General features: G+C 42.5%; 1 protein-coding gene across 3 annotated transcripts in view; it reads right to left on the bottom strand.

Moving 5' to 3' along the window:
- Positions 1-9,273: 9,273 nt before the first annotated feature.
- The window catches only part of nagpa (N-acetylglucosamine-1-phosphodiester alpha-N-acetylglucosaminidase), a 32,200-nt gene continuing 22,800 nt past the window's right edge, over positions 9,274-18,673 (bottom strand). For 2 of the 3 annotated variants that reach the window (XM_040118882.1, XM_040118880.1), the window contains 4 exons: positions 18,499-18,627; positions 17,819-17,950; positions 15,540-15,621; positions 9,274-11,387 (listed from right to left, as the gene is read on the bottom strand). In XM_040118882.1, coding sequence (XP_039974816.1) covers positions 11,123-11,387; positions 15,540-15,621; positions 17,819-17,950; positions 18,499-18,627 — 608 coding nt within the window. In that variant the 3' untranslated portion in view covers positions 9,274-11,122. The remainder of the gene's footprint in view (positions 11,388-15,539; positions 15,622-17,818; positions 17,951-18,498; positions 18,628-18,673) is intronic. The other variant, XM_040118881.1, reaches the window with a different exon arrangement.

The raw sequence follows: 18,673 nt of genomic DNA, 5'->3' as shown, positions 1-18,673 counted from the left end.
TCTAAACGCTCTTTGAACAGCGTTCTTCTAGCTTTGTGTTGACAGTTTTCTCTTCCCTTTTTCATGAAATAGTTTTTTCCAGTGTGGTGTAGAAGAACTTGACTGGTCTGCACAGAGCCCTGACCTCAACCCCATCCAACGCCCCTGGGTTGAACCGGATCACAGACTGTGAGCCAGACCTGATCACTGTTGCTCTGTGCCTGCAGCAGGTTTGACATCTGGTGGGAAGACTGGAACCAGTGGAGGCCTTGTATACAGTACTAATCATACACATGGAGAGAGGAGTGGATTACGCTGTGGAAGTTGTCACAGTTTGAATCCACTGTAAGTGACTGAATTCAAGCTGGTCGCCATTAATGAGGAAATGAAAAGTCTGCAGGCTCTGAGTGTTTGATCCTGAAAAAGATTCTGGATGGGGGTGTCACTTTAACTCACGATAAGGTTTGGAATGCCAGACCAAACACACACACACACACACACACACACACACACACACACACACACACACACACACACACACACACACACACACACACACACACACACACACACACACACACACACACACGCGAGCACAACCAGAGGAAAAATGCAGTGTCAGAGGAGGAGGGTCTGATGAGCTGATATCAGACACAGACGAAGAGTTCGTTTCCATCCGTCTGTCTGTTTCTAAACAGTACAGAGGATTCGGAAAACTCCTCACACACTGAAGCCGGCAGGAAAACTGAAAAATGACATCCTCCTCCTGAGTTGCATCAGCTGAGCCGAGCAGACCGGGGGGGGGGGCAAAGAGCAGAGTCAGCGGGCCATTGGCTCTTAATGTCCTGTCAGCTGGCTTTGTAAACTAGTTCTCTCCTGGCTGCTCTCCAGCCCTCCGCTCCTGAAGTGAGTTAATAATAGTGGTGAAGTCGTAAAATGCAGCCTGTTTCCTTTCGCCATCAAAATAACTTGAGGAAAGAAAGTCAGTCGCAGGAAGAAAGTCAGACACCGCCTTAGAAGAAAAAACAAAAACAAAAAACGTTCCCAAACAATGTACACAGTGTGGCGGAGCGCTGAAAGAGGCCACTGCCATTGAAGGGGTGAACCTGGTCTGCAACAATGTTAAGGTAGGTGGCATATGTCCAATAGACGTCCATATGAACACCTGGACCCAGTTTTTCACTCCCTCCCAACTGGCTTCTCTTCTTCCCACAGTGCATCCTGGTGCCATCACTTCCCCGGCTAAATATTGCACATGTACCCGGCCGCTCATGTGATGTAAAAGAAGACGGGACTCGTCGGACCGGACGACCCTCTTCCATTTCTCCAAGCTCCAGTTCCAATGCTCAGCCTTTGTGAGTATTTTAAAAGGTGGACAGGGGTCGGCATGGGCCCTCTGACCAGCCTGCACCTGCAGAGCCCCATACGCGGCGCGGTGTGATGCACGGATTCCTCCCACACCCATCTTTAACGGTAGCCCTCCTGTCTGTCCGGACCAGATGGGATCAACCTCGTGCCTCGATGATCCCTCCTTAGACAACTGTCATTAGGAACTGACCTCCGCGACTACGTTGACTACGAGAACCGACCGTTCACTTACCGTCTAATATATCCCAGATATATTGTTGTTTTACATTCATAGGATTTAATCTCATACATTAGTGTATGAATTAGATTCATGTTGATGGGACGTTCTGAGCCTTAGTAACGGTAAATCTCATAGTACAAAAAACAAAAAAACAAAATGTATTCATGTATTCTGCCTCACCAATTATTTTTTGTTTTTCTACGTGGAATAAACACACTGAGTTTTGGCACTACAGTTGCCATCATGCTTTGGTTGTTGCAAAAGGAAACACAAGTAAGTTGCTTGCTAAACACGAGTCCTGTTTTTTTTAGCCTGCATTCTGATCTTGATGAACCTTCACCATGAAGAGTTATGTGGAAGACTCTTGAGTTGGCTTGAAGGTGTCAGTGGGCAAGTTTCCCGAAGCCTTGGTGGATGGTATCAAAATAAAGTAATCAGTAAAGAAGCACATAACAAGACTGTCTCTTAAACATTTGCAAAACACTTTTTTTTTTTTTTTTTTTTTTTTAAATGTCAATCGGTTTCAAAGGTTGACGAAATGATGGAACATTTGCAACCTGGATCCTTAAAGAAAACAAGTACTGAACTTCAGCTGATGTTTTTTAAAGATGCGATGTGCAGATCCGCAGCTGAACCTCTCCTCTGTTTTGGAACATAGAAAGAAAAAAAAAAAAAAAAAAACTTTAATCCAGACTGGAAACAATCATCAGATGCTTTCCTAAGCTTCTTTCTGGGTGACATAATTGGAAAAGTGAAGGTGGCTGACAAAATGGGATGATGACACGGAGAGAAATCTTTGGAGAGAAGTGGATGTCTCCACAGAGACCTCAACAGAAATTTGCTAAAATGCTTCCTGAAAGGAGGAGGATGTGAGAAACAGCAAACACAGGGAGGAAACTTCCTGACGACAGCTCAGTGTCCACCAAACACTCTAGAACTAAGACTGTGGTCAGACTAAATAGTATGCTCTACGAAAACGGCTGGAGATGTGGTCCCGTCCATCTTTGCACTTCCTGTGCAATGTGCACTTGTACGTACTTGATTGACGCAGTGTGATGGCCGGTGACATTACATCGTATGGTGTTGTATTAAAAGCCCAGCCAGGTTTGAAACCCTTGCCAGGTCCCTCTGCACCGACACAGTGGTCTCACCGAAAAGAACTGAGGGGGAAACAGTAGCCGTGCTGATGTTGGTCTGAACACGGCCGAGAGCTGCAAGCGACGTCAGCGATGTCCCTCAGTACAGTTGCGTTTACGTTCCCGCCTGGTGGCGTCGGTTCATGTCCCCTCTTTCTCTTGCTGGTTTTCAAACAGCTCTTGATGGTCCTTAAAAATTGAAATTTGCTTTTTTTTTTTAACTCATTTGTAAGTGTGTTTCCATCCACCTGTTTTCAGTTTGCTCACAAAAAAACCGGAGTGGAAATTTGAAAAACAAAAACAAAAGAAGTTGAAATATTGCGAAAATGTTTTTTAATGCATGGCTGAGGTGGAAAAGCTGTTGCGTGGATAAAGATCCAGAGCGAAAGAGACAGTAAATAACTGTTGACGCCCATTAATTTTCTTTTGGCGATTTCCTGGAAATTCTATTAGAATTTGCAGCAAATTTGCAGGGAAACGTGACTCGTGACTCTGAGTACAGCCAACCCTCTAACTCCAACCTGGTAAAAGTCGACCTCCTTAAAGCTCTCGGAAAAATGGGAGTTTCCATGACAACTGGGCAAAATCCGTCATGCGATTTGTTAGAAAGCGACAGAACACCTACTGAATGGACCCTGACAGGTAAGACTGTTCTGCCAAGTAGTCCCTGGCTGGTGTCAAAGTCCCGACTCAGGAGCAGGAACCAAAACCGGAACTATTATTTATTTATTATTATTATTAACTATTAGATCTAAATGGCAGTTAAGATCCTAGGTACCTACTGTAAAGGGATCCTGGAAATGTTACTCTAGACACAGGAGGTAATTGCTTCAGCACAGGAGTTTGAGAGAAGTTCTCTGTTTAAACCAGGCATGTTTGAAACATTTTTCAGGCAGGATTTCCATTAGTTTGGTTTGTTTGCGAGCGAAAGGACTTTTTTGGCACCAAATAATGCGATGCCTATAAACACGACTTTTACATATTTTTATGCAGCTCCTCTTACCCTAACGCTTCCTGACACGTACCAAGCCTTTAAATACTTCAGTGCCAAAAAAAAAAAAAAAGCGAGTTTCATTCCATAAAAACAAGAGCAGTGAGAGAATCGCCTGAACTAAATACAGTTACCAACCCCAGACTGAAAGCAGCTGAAACTACAAAGCTAATCAGAACAAAATGAAGAGTCGAATTCAGCTTTTTGTTCACGGCAGCGTTAAAAGAAGAGAGCGACAGGACCATCATGTTGAACCGACGTTACAGATAAAGTGGAATCACTTGTGTTTCGAACCCACATTGCTGCCAAAAACCTCAAACCCAGCAGAAAGACATGTCACAAATAAATCTAGACAAGGTACTTGTGAGCCTTTTGTTTACGAAGCCTGTTTTTCTTAGATGTAAGTTCAGACAATGTCAATACAAACAGGATTACTGACGAATCTTTGCAGAGGAAATGGAGGCTGAAGTAGCCAGCAGAGAGAGATGAGAAGCAAATGAGCAGGGGCTCATGTTGAATCACAGGCTGCGGAGACCTGGTTGTTTGTTTCCCTCCACAGACGGTCAGTGCAAAAAGGATTACTGAACGCGCTGCACCTCTGCAGAGCCACTATCAATGGCTGCTCGGGTAAGCGGTTAATGAGCGCCCTCAGTCATCCAGTAACACTTTGACTCTGCCTCCAACGAACACGAGAGAGCGGAGCGGTGGCGGACAGGAGATATCTGATCAAACTCAAACTCAGTGGGTGAAGCTGCTCAGCTCAGTGACCTACTGCGTTGTGGTGCCAGTTTGTACAACATGAGGACGACCATGTATTTTTTAATACATTTTACACACCTTTAAAGAACTAAATAATGTCAGACTGATGTGTTTATGTACTCAGATGAATGTAAAGACTGAGCTGAAATCGAAAAATGTTATCAATCTCATGTCTGTGCATTGAGGACGAAGCTGGAGTCAGGATGTGGTTAGCCTAGCTTAGCATAAAGACTGGAAGCAGGTGGAAACAGTTAGCCTGGCTCTGTCCGGACTTGAAAAATACACCCACCAGCACCTTTAAGGCTCAACGAGCAACACATTGTATAGTGTTTGTTTAATCCCTAAAAAAACAGAAATGTACAAGCGACAAGTTGTTGTTTTAAACAGAGTTGTGAGGAACTAATGGACGCACCGACGTGAGACTGATGTCAACTTTCTCATCTAACTCTCTACAAGAAAGGAAATCAGCATATTATCCAAAATGACCTCGGATTCCTTTACAATCACAGTTACAGCTTTGTCGTAGCTTTAATTTAAGGATGTGTGTTTAGCCTGGGTGTCACAACCAGGTCAAACCTAGAGCGGTGGGAGCAGCAGCAGCATGTACCTAATAATAATTCCTTATAATGAATAAGCTGACTATTCGTACGATTCCAGAAGCACAGTTTAGATTTATAGAGCTACAGTCTGTGTCTTTTAAGTGATGTGCAAGTTTTTTACCGTCGGCAGAATCAAATTTCACAAGTGTGTGTCACTCCTAAAATTCACATCATTTTTGAAGCACCGCAGGACTCTCTGTGGTGCTTATAATGATTGTTTGGATCAGGGCTCAGGACACAGAGGTCATTATGTCTTCAGTACTTTTCCTCTGCGGATACGTGCACTTGAAGTGCATTTTACCTTCTTTAATTTAAATTAAATTTCATTAACCAAAGCGACCCATAGTGTGCAGATATCAATATTTTTAGAGCCAGTTTCTTTCATTTTTTTAGGCCAACAAAAAAAAAGAAAAAAGAAAAACGCATAAAAGAATTAATATAATGATTCCTGGGAGAACAGGGAACTGTCTCAGAAAGCAGCTTTTAGACAATTAATGTAGTCAAAGAAATGACAAAAAAATAATAGAACAGCTGAATGAATAAACCACTGGAACATATCCAAATGAACAGAAACCTTTACAGAAAGCTTGGGTTGGAGGAGCTGCCTGAACTCATGAACCCCTGCGTTTCTAAAACCCAGGCTTCAGCCTCGGCGAGGAGGAAAATGCTCAGGTCACATAGGATACAGGATACGAATCCAGATTTTATCTCTGAACACAGATTGTTCGTGCAGGGTGTTTTTCTTTTTCAGTTGGCATTTGCCTTTTATTTGGAAAATGTGTCGCCAACAGCAGTAGAGCCTGGTCTCAGATATCAGCCTCACAGTCAGCAGACTGCGGGTGACACACTGGCTGCGGCTCGTACCGTTGGGCCTGTTTCTGTTCACATCAGCTGAGAGCGACTGATACGGTACTTGTAAATGTTTGGGTATTTTAAGAGCCCGTGGCAGAGAATGTATCCTGACAGGTTTTCTGTCTTTCGAAGAGAAAGAAGAAGCGATAGCAGCTGACCCGATTCTTCAGCTGCTGGAACGACGCTCAGATTCCTGCAGCTCCTCTGTAAATGACAAGGCTCACATATGTGACCTGCAGGGCGAAGCAGTCTACCGGACACGTCGCTGGGGACGTTTATATGCAGCCTGTCAGTCAGTGGGCAGAAAAACATGCACGTAGTCTCTACGACGTTACGCACGGGCATGTTTCACTGCTTTGGATCATGGTCCTGTTGTGGAAACCAGCATCTTTTCAATTTCTCGACTGACTGAACAGCCGGCAAAGGGGGGGTTTGGTGGCTTAGTAGCGCGCCCAGACTTTTGCACATGCCACAATTACTGTGGGGTGAATTAACATTTGAACAAAGGCTCATCTTTTAATTACTGTCTGCTGCTGGAGGTGGATTTACTTCTTTTCACTTCAAAAAATCAACAAAACATGTAATTTGCCCAAACTTTTGCGCACAGTTTTCCATGTGCAGGCTTATTGTCATTTGCTGTATGAAATGAATGAGGAAGGTCGCTTCACCGAAACGTAGCTGTTGAATAAATTCGCCACAAGTGTCGACAGTGAGCGAGAGCTGAGTGTTTTGTTTTGAAACACTGTTATTTTAAATTTTCATATTCATCTTTTTCATTCTGTCGTACAAAACAAGTGAGGAGGTGTGATTTCCGGAGAAATAAGGGAAAACCTCCTTTATGTTGCTTCAGGTGGAGTATTTCTCATCCAGAGTGCAAGAAGATAATGGCAATACAACGAGGCACGAACTCGGGCTAAGCCGGACGCACTCTGACGGAAAGAGACATTTAACTCACTTGCAACTGTCAGCGCAAATAATTAGATTACTGCTAATATACACAGTGAGCTCCTGCAATCTGCCAGAGGCTAAAACACTGTCCAGAAACGACAGCTTTTACCCTGAGAGAGGAGGGGAGACGCCAGACACGGTCACACAGAGTGAAAAATTTGTTTTTAAGAATCTATAAACATAAGTCCAGCATTCAGACAACCAAACATATCAGTGACCACAGCACAGATAGATCCAAAACACTCCCGCGTCAGGCTTCTGCGGAACCCCGAACATTCAAGTAACAGACAAAAAGCTGCAGAGACAAACTTGGACGAATGGTTTTCACGTCAGAAGCCGAGCGAACGCTCCAGTGAACTGACAGTCGACAGAAAAGCGCCTAAAGGTGCAGTGAACTGGGGGTGAAACTTCAGCCAGACCTGGACGTCGGAGGTAGGCAGAAAGACCGTCTGCACATAAACAACCCTGAAACAAGAAAAGTCTGCACGCAGTCAAACCTGATGGCGACATAAAGCTGCTGCTGGGTGGAACACCAAAAAAAGCAAAAGCAAAATGAAGCCAGTCAGTGCAGCAGAAAAGGCTGACAACCAAGTGTTTCTAACAAAACACACCACGTCTCAACAGTTAAAATGAGCCAGAAAACTTTCACTCCACAATAAAGACACTAAACACAAACATCATGACCCCAGTGTGATTCATCCATTGTTTTCCGTGGAAGTTGTAGAATTAACTGAATGGAAATTATAAGTGGCAGAAAACCTGGTCATGAATCTACCACTGAAGAGGCCTCGTTTTGGAGCTGCACTAGCAGCCCGGCTCTGGGATGGCAGCGCTGCTCTGCTGTCAGTCCACCACTTTGCTCCAGACTGAAATATCTCGATGACTGACAGGAAATTTGGCTCCAATAGTCATGCTCCCCAGAGGATGAGGCCTATTGACTTCCGTGATCCTCGGACTTTTCGTGTAGCGCCACCAGCAGGCTAAAGTTTCTGCTGGTTCAACACTTCAGTTCATGACGGGATCCCTCTGAAACTGACGACCAAATTCCCAGCAACACGCACGCCGGCCTTAGCACGTTAACAGAATCAGTGTGGACATTTTCATTGACGCAACGCTGGTATGTCAGATGGGGATCATGTCCTACACTAACAAGTTCCTTTCTGTGGAAGTCTCCCTTCAGACATATGCGTTAATCTAGGACTGCCATTAGAGCAAAACCACAACTATTACAGAAACATATGACTGCTAACCTGAATCACACTCATGTATAGTTAGAATTTAACAGCACAGACAAACACGATGCCATAGTTTGTTTTCTGATTCAGGGGTTTGGGGGGGAAGTTAAAGGAAACTTAAATGCGACTGATTCTTGTTTTTTTGCACCACTCATTGTTGCGAGAGGTTGTTACACACCCAGGTGAAAGTCTTCACGCTGTTTGAAACTGACTTTCTGAATTGTGAAACCGTTTATTTATGGAAGCAAGAAAAAAGGCGACTTGACAGTTTGCTCTCAACAAATGCGGACAACGGCGGGAATGGCACAATTACTTGCCAGCACGACGGAATATTTTTCAAAACCAACGATTCCTCTCATTTTTCACCACTTCCACGACTGCTAGATTTTCCAGGGTTTCCAGGACACGTTGGAACCCGGATTATTGCAAAAGCCAAGTGCTAATGCTAAAATGCTAACATTTGACAAGAAAAATCTTAACTCAAGGTCGACCTACTAGCTTTTTCTAGGGCTCTGAATCTCATCTCAGAGTCTTCCTCAGCAGATGGAGCAGGAAGAGTTGAAAGCTCCAGAAAAAGAAAGAGATTTTTTTTTTTTTTTAAACTGCTGTTTCCATAAGTCATCAAGAATGAACTTTCAAGCTCAAAATTAGTTTTAGCTTGTTATGGCAACAATAGTGTATTAACACGCTGGTGTTTTAGTTAGCATGTACCATCAGTATGCTACCATGCTAAACACTAACGTGTAAACATGGAAGCTGCTAGCATGTTAAAATTCTACGTCAGCATTCAGCTCAAATACTGCACACTTTATGGCGTAAAAAAGATGAAACTTTCTCATTTGGTTAATAAATTCAGGTAACTACAGGGCTTTTCCTCTGGCAACAGTCCAGACACTTTTTTTTTGTTTAACACTTTTACCCCCCAGTAGTGGCAATGATCTAAGAGTGGAAAACAAATAATGTGTAATGAACATTACAGTTTCACTAGGTCGCTGACGCCGCTTTTAATTTTTATAGGTTCAATTCCCCAGAAAGGCCAACGCTTTTCGAAGGGATTCCCTTGTGCCTGATCAGTAACAATCTCTGAAAGCCTCGAGGAAAATCTGTGTTTATCTGACAGAGTTACTGAGCCAAGACACAAATCAGAGATAGACTAATTTTTCAGTAGTGAAAACTGAAACTCGATATTAACATTTATTTGTTTTTTTAAAACGGGCAAAACAACCTGCTGACTACATATCAGGAGTTTGGTGATGTGACATTTACAAATTACATTAAGAATGTTTTTTCAGTGAACACTAGCAATTCCTGACTAAATGGTTATACTACTTAAGATTTCAGTTGTGGTTGATTTGGTGACACCGGTGGTTGGTGGCGGTGGTAACAGCAAGCAGGGTGTAATATACTACAAGTCCTTAAATTCTCCGGGCAGCAAACTTTCTCTGAGCAAAAATACTTGTAACAGAACAGTAACTGGTAGAACAGTAACTGAACCCAGCCCTGACAGTGCTGCAGGAGAGTGAACAATAAAAACCGAGGCTGACAAATCAAATCAAATTATAAACAGTAACGAGATTACACGCTGCGTCGTTTCGTGTGAATCCTTTGTGCATCTGAAGGCAACTTGAATCCTGCCTGGAACAACGTTAACTACTGTTTAGGGAGGCAGTTATAAAATGGGAAATAAATGGCTGTTGCTAAAATAAAAAAAAATTTAAAAAAGGGCAAGGCTTTATTTAATAAAAATCGAAGAATTACAATTATAACTTCAAAGCGAGCAAATATTTGTGGCTTCTTGATCATTTTATCTGATATGAATCACAGTCTGCACGTTAACCTCATAGTTATTTTACATTCAGACACGGAGCTCAATATAAGAAAACATCTAAAAATCCCCATGTTCACAAGAAATTGTCTGTCAAAATCTAAGTAACAGTTTGTACCCCGGCACCTTCCGTTTCAGAGTTCATAGTTCATCTGGTAACATGGCAACAAGTTGAAAGCCTCATCCTACCTGGAGTCTGTATCACGAAGCTCAACGTTCTCAGGTTCTGTCTGGGTTCCCTGCTTCGCTGAGCTCAGGAATTATGATGATTACCTGCAAGGACTACCTTCTTCCACCGCTGTACGTAGGGAGGTGAACCAGTGGCACACAACTGGAACATAACAAGGTGCTGCAGAAGTAGTAGTACACTTGACATTTTTAACACACTTAGTAGTTTTGAGGGAGTTTTGAGACATTTTGGTGCTTTTTGTTACATGATAAACCAACGATATATAGCTATAATATCTATATAGGAACATTTTGCGCGATTAAGCCACATATGCATCTGTGATTTCCATTTACTAGGCTGCTGCTGTGGTGAACTAATCTCAGAGTGGATGTGTGGTTCTGTAAAAAAGTCTTCTGACGCTAATAAAATTATCATGGGTATCAAAGTAACTCTACTGACACATAAAAGATGTCTCAATTGGTCTTTATCACCAGTGACTCTTTTGTAAACTGTATGTGGTGAGCAGGTTCACTGTTACCTTTCGGATCTACTCTGGTGAACAGTTAACCTGCTTTGTGATACTGAAAAACCTGAGTTCAGCTCAAAGATAGCTGGATAACCCACTGACCCTGCTTTGTGATACAGGCCCCTGGTTAGAGTTCAAAGTTCATCAGTTTACACGACAACAAGATGAAAACAATCATCCTACCCGGAGCCGGAATGGAGACAAAACAAAACTTTGACCTCTGCCTTTCGTCCTCAGATTCAAAGCCTTCGGCTGTAAACGGAAACTGTGAGCGATCACCTGACCAGCTGCCAACAGCTTCTTCTCGAAATACCTGCAGGCGGTTTGGTATCACCGGTGCATAAAGGATGTAACAACACAGTTGTGCTTCGTCCGTCAGCTTTCGTTTCCTTCCAGCAGGACTGTCAATGGAAATTTGTCAAGATTACATTAAGCAGAGGAACAACGAGTCGCAGTTGCTTCTCTTTGTGCAGTAACAGAGAGTCCTCACTCATCGTCCCTGGTCTTCCTCACAGCTACGACCTCCCTGAGTCCGACGGAGACCAGATTTCATCCTGAGAGTCTGAGCCGTCCAATCCAAAATCCCCGTTCCTGGATTTCCCAGTGTCAGCTTTGGCTTGTGAAGCGGCTCCGTTGATGTCAGTCAGCGGGACGTAGGAGTAGTCCCGGCGTTTGGGGAAGTGAGCTGCCACCGAGCCGCGGCAGCCCCGTACGAGGTGAATCAGCAGGCTGACTGAGAGCAGAGAGGCCAAGGTAAAGGTGATGATCAGCCATGTTCGCCTGGGGAGAGAGGGAGGAGGCTCTGATTGATTTGATGACTTTACAGCTCAGTAGGCAAAACTAAAAACATGGAAGATGTCACAGAAAGCAAGGAGCCTGATGTCAGGTGTATCAGCACTGAATCTTGGGAATTATTAAGGCACCAATATTGAAAATATCAAAACATCAAAAAGGGGATACACTCAGTTTTGGATGATATCTAGCTCTTGTTCCTACGTGATTTGAACGCACGTATTGTAAATTGCTTTGGACAAAAGCGTCCGCCAAATGAATGGGATGTAACGGAAGTAGGTAAGTAATTAGATAACCAAATGATTGTAAATCTCACTGTAATGACAGCAAACGGTTTTCAATACAGTACAAACATCTCTGCATTTTAGTGCTGTGACTGAAGATGATTTTCATTGTAAATTAATCTGCCAGTTGTTCTCTCGATTAACTGAGTAGCTTACGCTATAAAATGACAGCGTATAGTGAAATATATTCATTATAATTTTCCAGAGCCCATTGTGACGTCCCCACCTTAAGAGGTTTGATTTGGTATCTTATACTACGAGGAAAAGCATCAAATTTCAACATTTGAGAAGCTGGAACCGTCAAATGTTTGACATTTTTGCTTAAATAATGACTGAGGTAAAATTAATCAACTATCAAATAGTTGCCGATCAATTTTCTGATGACCCAATGACTGTTTCAGCTCTACTGATTTTTACCAAACGTCAAACGTTTAACAGTAGAAAACAACTTATTTAGACTCAGCGAGGCTGCTAAGTGTCAGTTTCACAGTAATTTTGAATACAAGGATGCATGTCTATGAGTAATGATCCCATCACAGTGCTACTTTCCTTGCCTGAAGTCTTTGTTATGCACATGTATACATGTAAAAAAAATAAATAAAAGCCGTGTAGAAACACAGTTGTGTGTTGACAGTGACACGGCCAAGAAAGCGACGTTCTCCAGGAGAAACCTAGCTGGGATATCGGTGTGTTCGTACATGTGCCATTTAACGAAAATCCCATTACTGCAGAAAGCCTGACTGTAACCTGGTTACATCAGATACAGCAAATCATGACAAATACTTCTAACCTGCCACCTCCCCTTGCTACTTGAGCAGAGCGTCTCACTCATGGCTCAGACGTGGCCTTTTTCCTCTGCTGACTTTACACACTGGGTCTAAATTTAACCAGGGAGCTCTGAGGCTCAAAATCCACTCGTGAGTGTCTGTGAATTCCTTTACTTATTGAAAGCTGACATGGAATTAATATGTGATGACGAATTTCATTTGTTACTGACTTTGTCTTCACATATAAACAGCAAAACCAGTTTTTCCTCATTTGTACGTAAGCAGCGAGAGAGAGCGAGACAGAGGAGGAGAAACTGGAGACAAGAGAGAGTGAGGGAGACAGTTTCCTGTTGCTATTATACAGTACTCAGGAAATACAGATGAAAGCTGTAGCATATTAATTACATTGGCAACGCGTTATTTTACTGGTTCCTTGTTTTCCGTCTACTTTCCTTGAAGCTTTCCATCCTAATTTCCTAAAAAATAGCTGGCGTTTAGCTGTAAATTACGATGATACGCAATTGGGTACGAATTACAGAGGAAATGGAGAAAGTGATAGTTGCTACAGTTATTAAGTAGCCGCTTGTTATATTTGCTTAACAAGCCAGTTTGACCAGCCACTGTAGCTTAACCTGAGCAAATACAACGCAGATATAGGACCGGGTCATGTTGCCAAGAATCTGTGTATCTGATTCAAGGACGCTTTAAAAAAGGCGCACCAGGCCAGAGAGTGGTCATTTTGTGATTTAACTAGAAACTACTAGTAGGACTAGTGGAGCTAGATAACCTGGGATAATGGCTGGATTACTGGAAGGGCTGTGGGATTCAGATGAAACTGCCTATCAAGCCATTGACGCAGGCAACAACAGCTGAGCCGAAGCAGATACAGTACAAAGGCTGGGTCAGGCCAAAGAGTATTTGCTCTTTGCTTGGGTGAGAGTAGGAGTTCAAAGCGGCTTAAAAGTATGTTAGGTCAGTTTAAAGGTGCATTAGGTCGGGGTTAGAGCATGGTGTTACCTGTCATTGGGCCCAGCAGATTTAGGATGGCACAGCCTGACACCCGCTGCGGGGCCCAGAGATGGGTCAGACATCCTGCTACGAATGTCCACACAACGTTTGACACATTTAACTGAGCGTTGATAACTGTGTTTTTTGTTTAGAAAAAAATAGAATATTGTGGCCGGTAAGTTAAAAAAAAAGTTCATGAACAGAAATCAGTATCCATCAGACTTTCCAAGAAAAAACGAACAATAAAATCTTATTTGGAGTCCTGATGACGTTGAGCTGCCATACATTATAGAGCTGCTCGATAATCAGTAAACATTCAGTCAGCTGACATTTATGCTGCATGCTGGTTGACCTGCATGCTCACCTGTAGTTTTCAGCTGCAGTGAAAATTCCTTAGTTTGTGTTTCAAACGGACGATGATCAAGAAAATAAAACACAGTCCAGGCTGTAAAATGTCACCGACTCAGAGTTTTATACTCAAACATATTTCTGCATAATTTCCACACACCGGACCTATAATATAAAGTAACTCACTGTGGAATCATTTCTGCCTAATCAACAACTGGGAATTTCTGTTAGTCCTTCTAGGAAACTCCGATGGATACTGACACCTGTTTATTAACTATTTTTCACTTACCTGCTGTTTAAATCCCGATTTTTTTTCTTAAAAACCTTGAAAGAATGGGTAATTAATAACTGTATCAGCTGACACTTTCTCAATTTCCCTAATATTTGGTACCAAACTGTGTACGCCTTTCTTGGAAATATTAACGGTTAAATATATGAAATTATGAGGAAAGTTTCCAGAAAATGTGATGGAAAATAATGGATAAAACAAAGCTTTAATGTTAAATCAAGTCAAGTAAAACAAGTAAGCACGTGTTATACCACCTAAATGAGCTGAAAACATGTAATAAATCTAACCCTATGCTCGTAAAACACAAAAAATGTTGCCAAAACTCTGCTTCTATGTGCACATCCAGTGGATGTTTGCGTTGTGATAGATAGAACAGAGCTGTAGCACAACCAGAATGTGAAGTAGCCGGATGCAGCGGACATCGAGGATACAAAGCTCCCAAAAGTAAGTATGAATGTGTTTGTAACCCTCAGTTGTCTCACCACTTCTACTCCTCGGGGCTGGTGCAAGTGAAAATGCGTTCTAAGCCAACTTATTTGGTTGAATAAGGGTTATAACAGATGATGTTGGGAAAAAAAAAAAGTCCTTTACCCATCTGTGACAAGAGCACTCCTTCACAAAGCACTTACCAGAAACCATAGCAACAACTAACAATCCCTCACTTGCATGTGAAAGGTAAGGAGGCTAATGAATGCGTCCCCTTGGCCTTGTTTACATGTAGAGCAGAGTCTGAGAAAAGAAGCCTAACGCAGGTCTGGAGAATCTCACTGTGTGTGTGTGTGTGTGTGTGAGTTTTTAACTGGCCTCCATTAATCAGAGCAGAGGACAGAGTTAAGAGATACGATTATTCCTTGTTAAATATCTCACATTAAACTGTGAAATGTGGCACTGCTGTTTGTGATTTCTCTTCATCTTACAAAAACATCTGCTTAAATTAGCCTCCAACCATTCTACATAGTTTTAGATTTATTTTTATAAGGAATTAGTGGGTTTAACTTTAAGCCCCACTGACAGAAAACAGACCCTCCTAACAATGTGTGTTTAAGTGGCTGGAAGTGAAGATAAACTGACCAGCTGCGGTTTAAATTTCCTAACATTTGGATGGCAGATGGGTCAATTTCACACCTCAGCTCACAACACATTTTCTACATCTCAGGGTGAATCTCTGTATCTGTAACTGTCAGTTATATGAGAGAAGACTAAAAAAAACAAGAAATTCAATTTTCTACACCTTTTCCTACGTTCTGTTCTCCTCATTTTGCTCCATTGCGCACGATCAGGAATATCTGAGGTTACAGCGAGAGCTGGAATCGCTGCAAAAAAAGGTGATGGAATAGCAAAATGTGGAGGAGACAGTTTATTAAACAGACACGAAGGACGGACAGAGGGGGTGAAAAGGTCAGAGGTCAGGGTGGTTTCATGTGACATGACCTTTGAAACTTACTCTGTTAGATAAGGCTGCTCTCTGTGAGCTTCTTCCTCTCGTCTCCAAGACGTAATTATCTGTTTGGCCAGACAGTGTCCAGCTGCGGGCAGACGAAGAAGAAGAGTTCAGTAAAATACAAAGACGTCTGTCACGGCTATTTTCACAAAGTCACTGTTTGTCTGATGAAAAGTTGGATACTACCCAAAAATAAAGACCAATTCAAGTCTAATTTTCACCCTTAAAGTTAGCCACCAGGCTTTCTCTGGGCTGAGAGCTGTGTAAAGATCAGTGACAGCAGAGTGTAAACACGGCTCAGCTTGTGGTTTACAAATAATGTTGGAGCGAGCTATGAAAAGAAAGGTAGAAAAAAGTAAGAGAAAAGAAAAGATTTTATTTCGATTTTATTTTCGGCAACGACTGTAAAGAAACGTTTTTGCTACTTCCACTACACTGTGTCTTTACTCCATAATCCATCCATGAGTTTCCAAATTTAAACAATCCTGTAACTGCTGATGCACAAAGCACAAGTGCCCCAGGTTCAAGTCTAAATAGTAACTCTAATGAGCTTCGGATTCTGCACTATGTTCGTGCTAGAAAAGTGACAGCATTTAGTAGACTCAGCTCGGGTTTGAGACACTATGGTTCCACAACGAAATGCATATCATTAAATGGAGGAGCCGCCCACAGCTGGAAAACATTCAAATAAACGGTGGATAAATAAGTCCTATGTGTTTAAAAGACATTTCGCTGTCTCTTTGTGAAATGTTTACATACAACATGGCACAAATATTGTGTTTCATTTCCTACAAAAACACTATGGTTAGTGTTTCAAACGTACTGTAAGCAGTTAGTCTATAGTATGGAGTACGAGTGTAGTATGCTGTCAGGAACCACAGAGCTTTATGCCAGTGAGGAACTTGAACGCCTGTCTGAAGTGGATCAGTCCCACAGAGCTGCTGCAAAACACATAATAGTTTAACAGCCAACAAGGAGACGTCTCGCTTCGGATTTAACTGACCTCTTGATGTTTTGTTTTTTCATTATGTCACCTCAAAATGTGGTGGCATTTTGCCTGTGACAGTTGACAGAAGTGGGACAGACCAGCAAAGACACAGGCCGTGTCACAAGCTGCGCTCACTGAATGCCTGTTTGTCTTCTGATTGGTGTGAATGGACAGAGCCTGGTAGGAGTCCGGGTGGAAAACCTGGCTCAGTGTTTACTAAGAAATTTGCTTGTTTGGTAAAGCCGAAGATCCCAGATGTTAAACAATGAAAAATCACTTTTTTTTTTTTTTTTTTTTTTGGAGAACTATTCTATTCAAGGTAACACCAACTGCTCTGGATAATGATGAACAGTAAAGCTGAAAAGATCAATCAATTAATCAATGTGTCGACAGAAAATTAATCAGAAACTATTTTGATAATCCATTCATTGTTTGAGTCATTTTTTAATGAAAACAATGCCAAAATGTTTCTTCTTCTCACTTCTCCAATATGAGGATTTTCTGTATTCTCAGTTTAATATTATTGCAAACCGAATATTTTGGGGTTTTGAACCGTTGATTGAAAACGCAACCTGATCAGTGAACTGAGAAAATAATCGTTAGTTGCAGCCCTTATGACCAGTATAAGATTTTGAGAGCTGATGGGCAGATGAGTACCATTTCCAGTACTCCCAGTTGAGTCGATACAGCGCTGCTCTGTTTGGACAGCAACAAAGACTGAACTGTTACCTCTGCTCTATGCAAATACAGCCGACATTTGCTAAATGTGAGAACACACACACACACGCACACACACACACACACACACACACACACACACACACACACACACACACACACACACACACACACACACACACACACACACACACACACACACACACAAAGTCCCTACATTACGAAGTAGTGGAGACACATTTGGTGAGTATCTCTGTGTGAGAGTATCTACACCTACTTCTATGAAGGATTCAGAGGTCAGAGATTTAATAAACCAACAAGTAAATGATTGGAGGTTCATCAAAAAAGCTGCAGCAGACAACGCTATGTTACAAGCTTGTTAAGATCAGACCGGATTTCTCACATGCGCACACACACATACAAACACACACGCACAATATATCTCTGTAAAATTTAAGAATGAGGATGAGGAAGAGGAAGCAGCTGAGATGCTGCAGGTAGATAATCTTTTTAAATCAATCCAGTCATCAGCTGGAAGAGGGAATGAAGACAATAACTCATTCACCACCATCAGCCACCCTGTCAACCCCCCGCGTGTGTATGTGTGTGTGTGTACCTCTCTGTAAGGTGTAGTTGGTCGCTTGTTGCAATGTGGCGTTACAGCTTCCTGTCTGCGGGTCACATGGGCACTGGTCGTCACAGTGACACTCCTGAGCACAGGACAGGCCGAAGAAACCCAGAGGACACACTGACACAGACAGAGAAATTTAATTGAAGGTGAACTAACCTTTTTTTATAACTGCACAAAGAAAAACTATATTGGCAAATGGGAGGATGTACTGTTATTCCATCGTTCAGTGGTCTAATTTAGTGTCACTAAAGGGAACTAAAAATAGTGAAAGGTAAAAGGTTGTAGTGAGCGAGAAATGGACCCGAAGCTGTAGTTGGTCCCTGCAGGGTTCACCAAGTTTAATCTAAACAGCCTCCAGCAGCTCAATCCCGTCACTACAATCCCACTTCTAGGTTAGAGGTGGAGAACGTCTCCTGACAGCCGCAGTCACATACGGGAGCATTTTACAAACTAACATTACAGCCTACAGCAGCCGAGAGAAGGAATTTAAAACATTCCATCGAAGACCTTTTAATACGTTCTAAACTGAATTCAAACCTTTTTTAAGACTTTTTAAGACCTGCAGTGAGTTCCGCTCTAACTCGTTTAGATAAAGGTGTGATGTGATTTAACTGCTCGTCAGGAGTGTTTCAGTGACACAAATTTTAAGTACACCGCAGCTCTACCTTCTTCACAGGCGTTTCCGTGGAAACCGGGCGGGCAGGCGCAGCGTCCGTGGACGGGGTCGCAGGAACCGCCGTTAGCGCAGGCGCAGGTCTGATTGCAGCCGTCGCCGTAGAAACCTGGGAGGCACTCTTTAAACAAGAAACAAAACCGACGCAACAATAAAAAGAGGTTCGT

This window comes from Xiphias gladius, chromosome 22 (genome assembly GCF_016859285.1).
Source record: "Xiphias gladius isolate SHS-SW01 ecotype Sanya breed wild chromosome 22, ASM1685928v1, whole genome shotgun sequence".
Taxonomy (NCBI): Eukaryota; Metazoa; Chordata; class Actinopteri; order Istiophoriformes; family Xiphiidae; genus Xiphias; species Xiphias gladius.
Note: the sequence above shows the minus strand (reverse complement) of the source record. Positions and strands in the feature narration are given on the sequence as shown.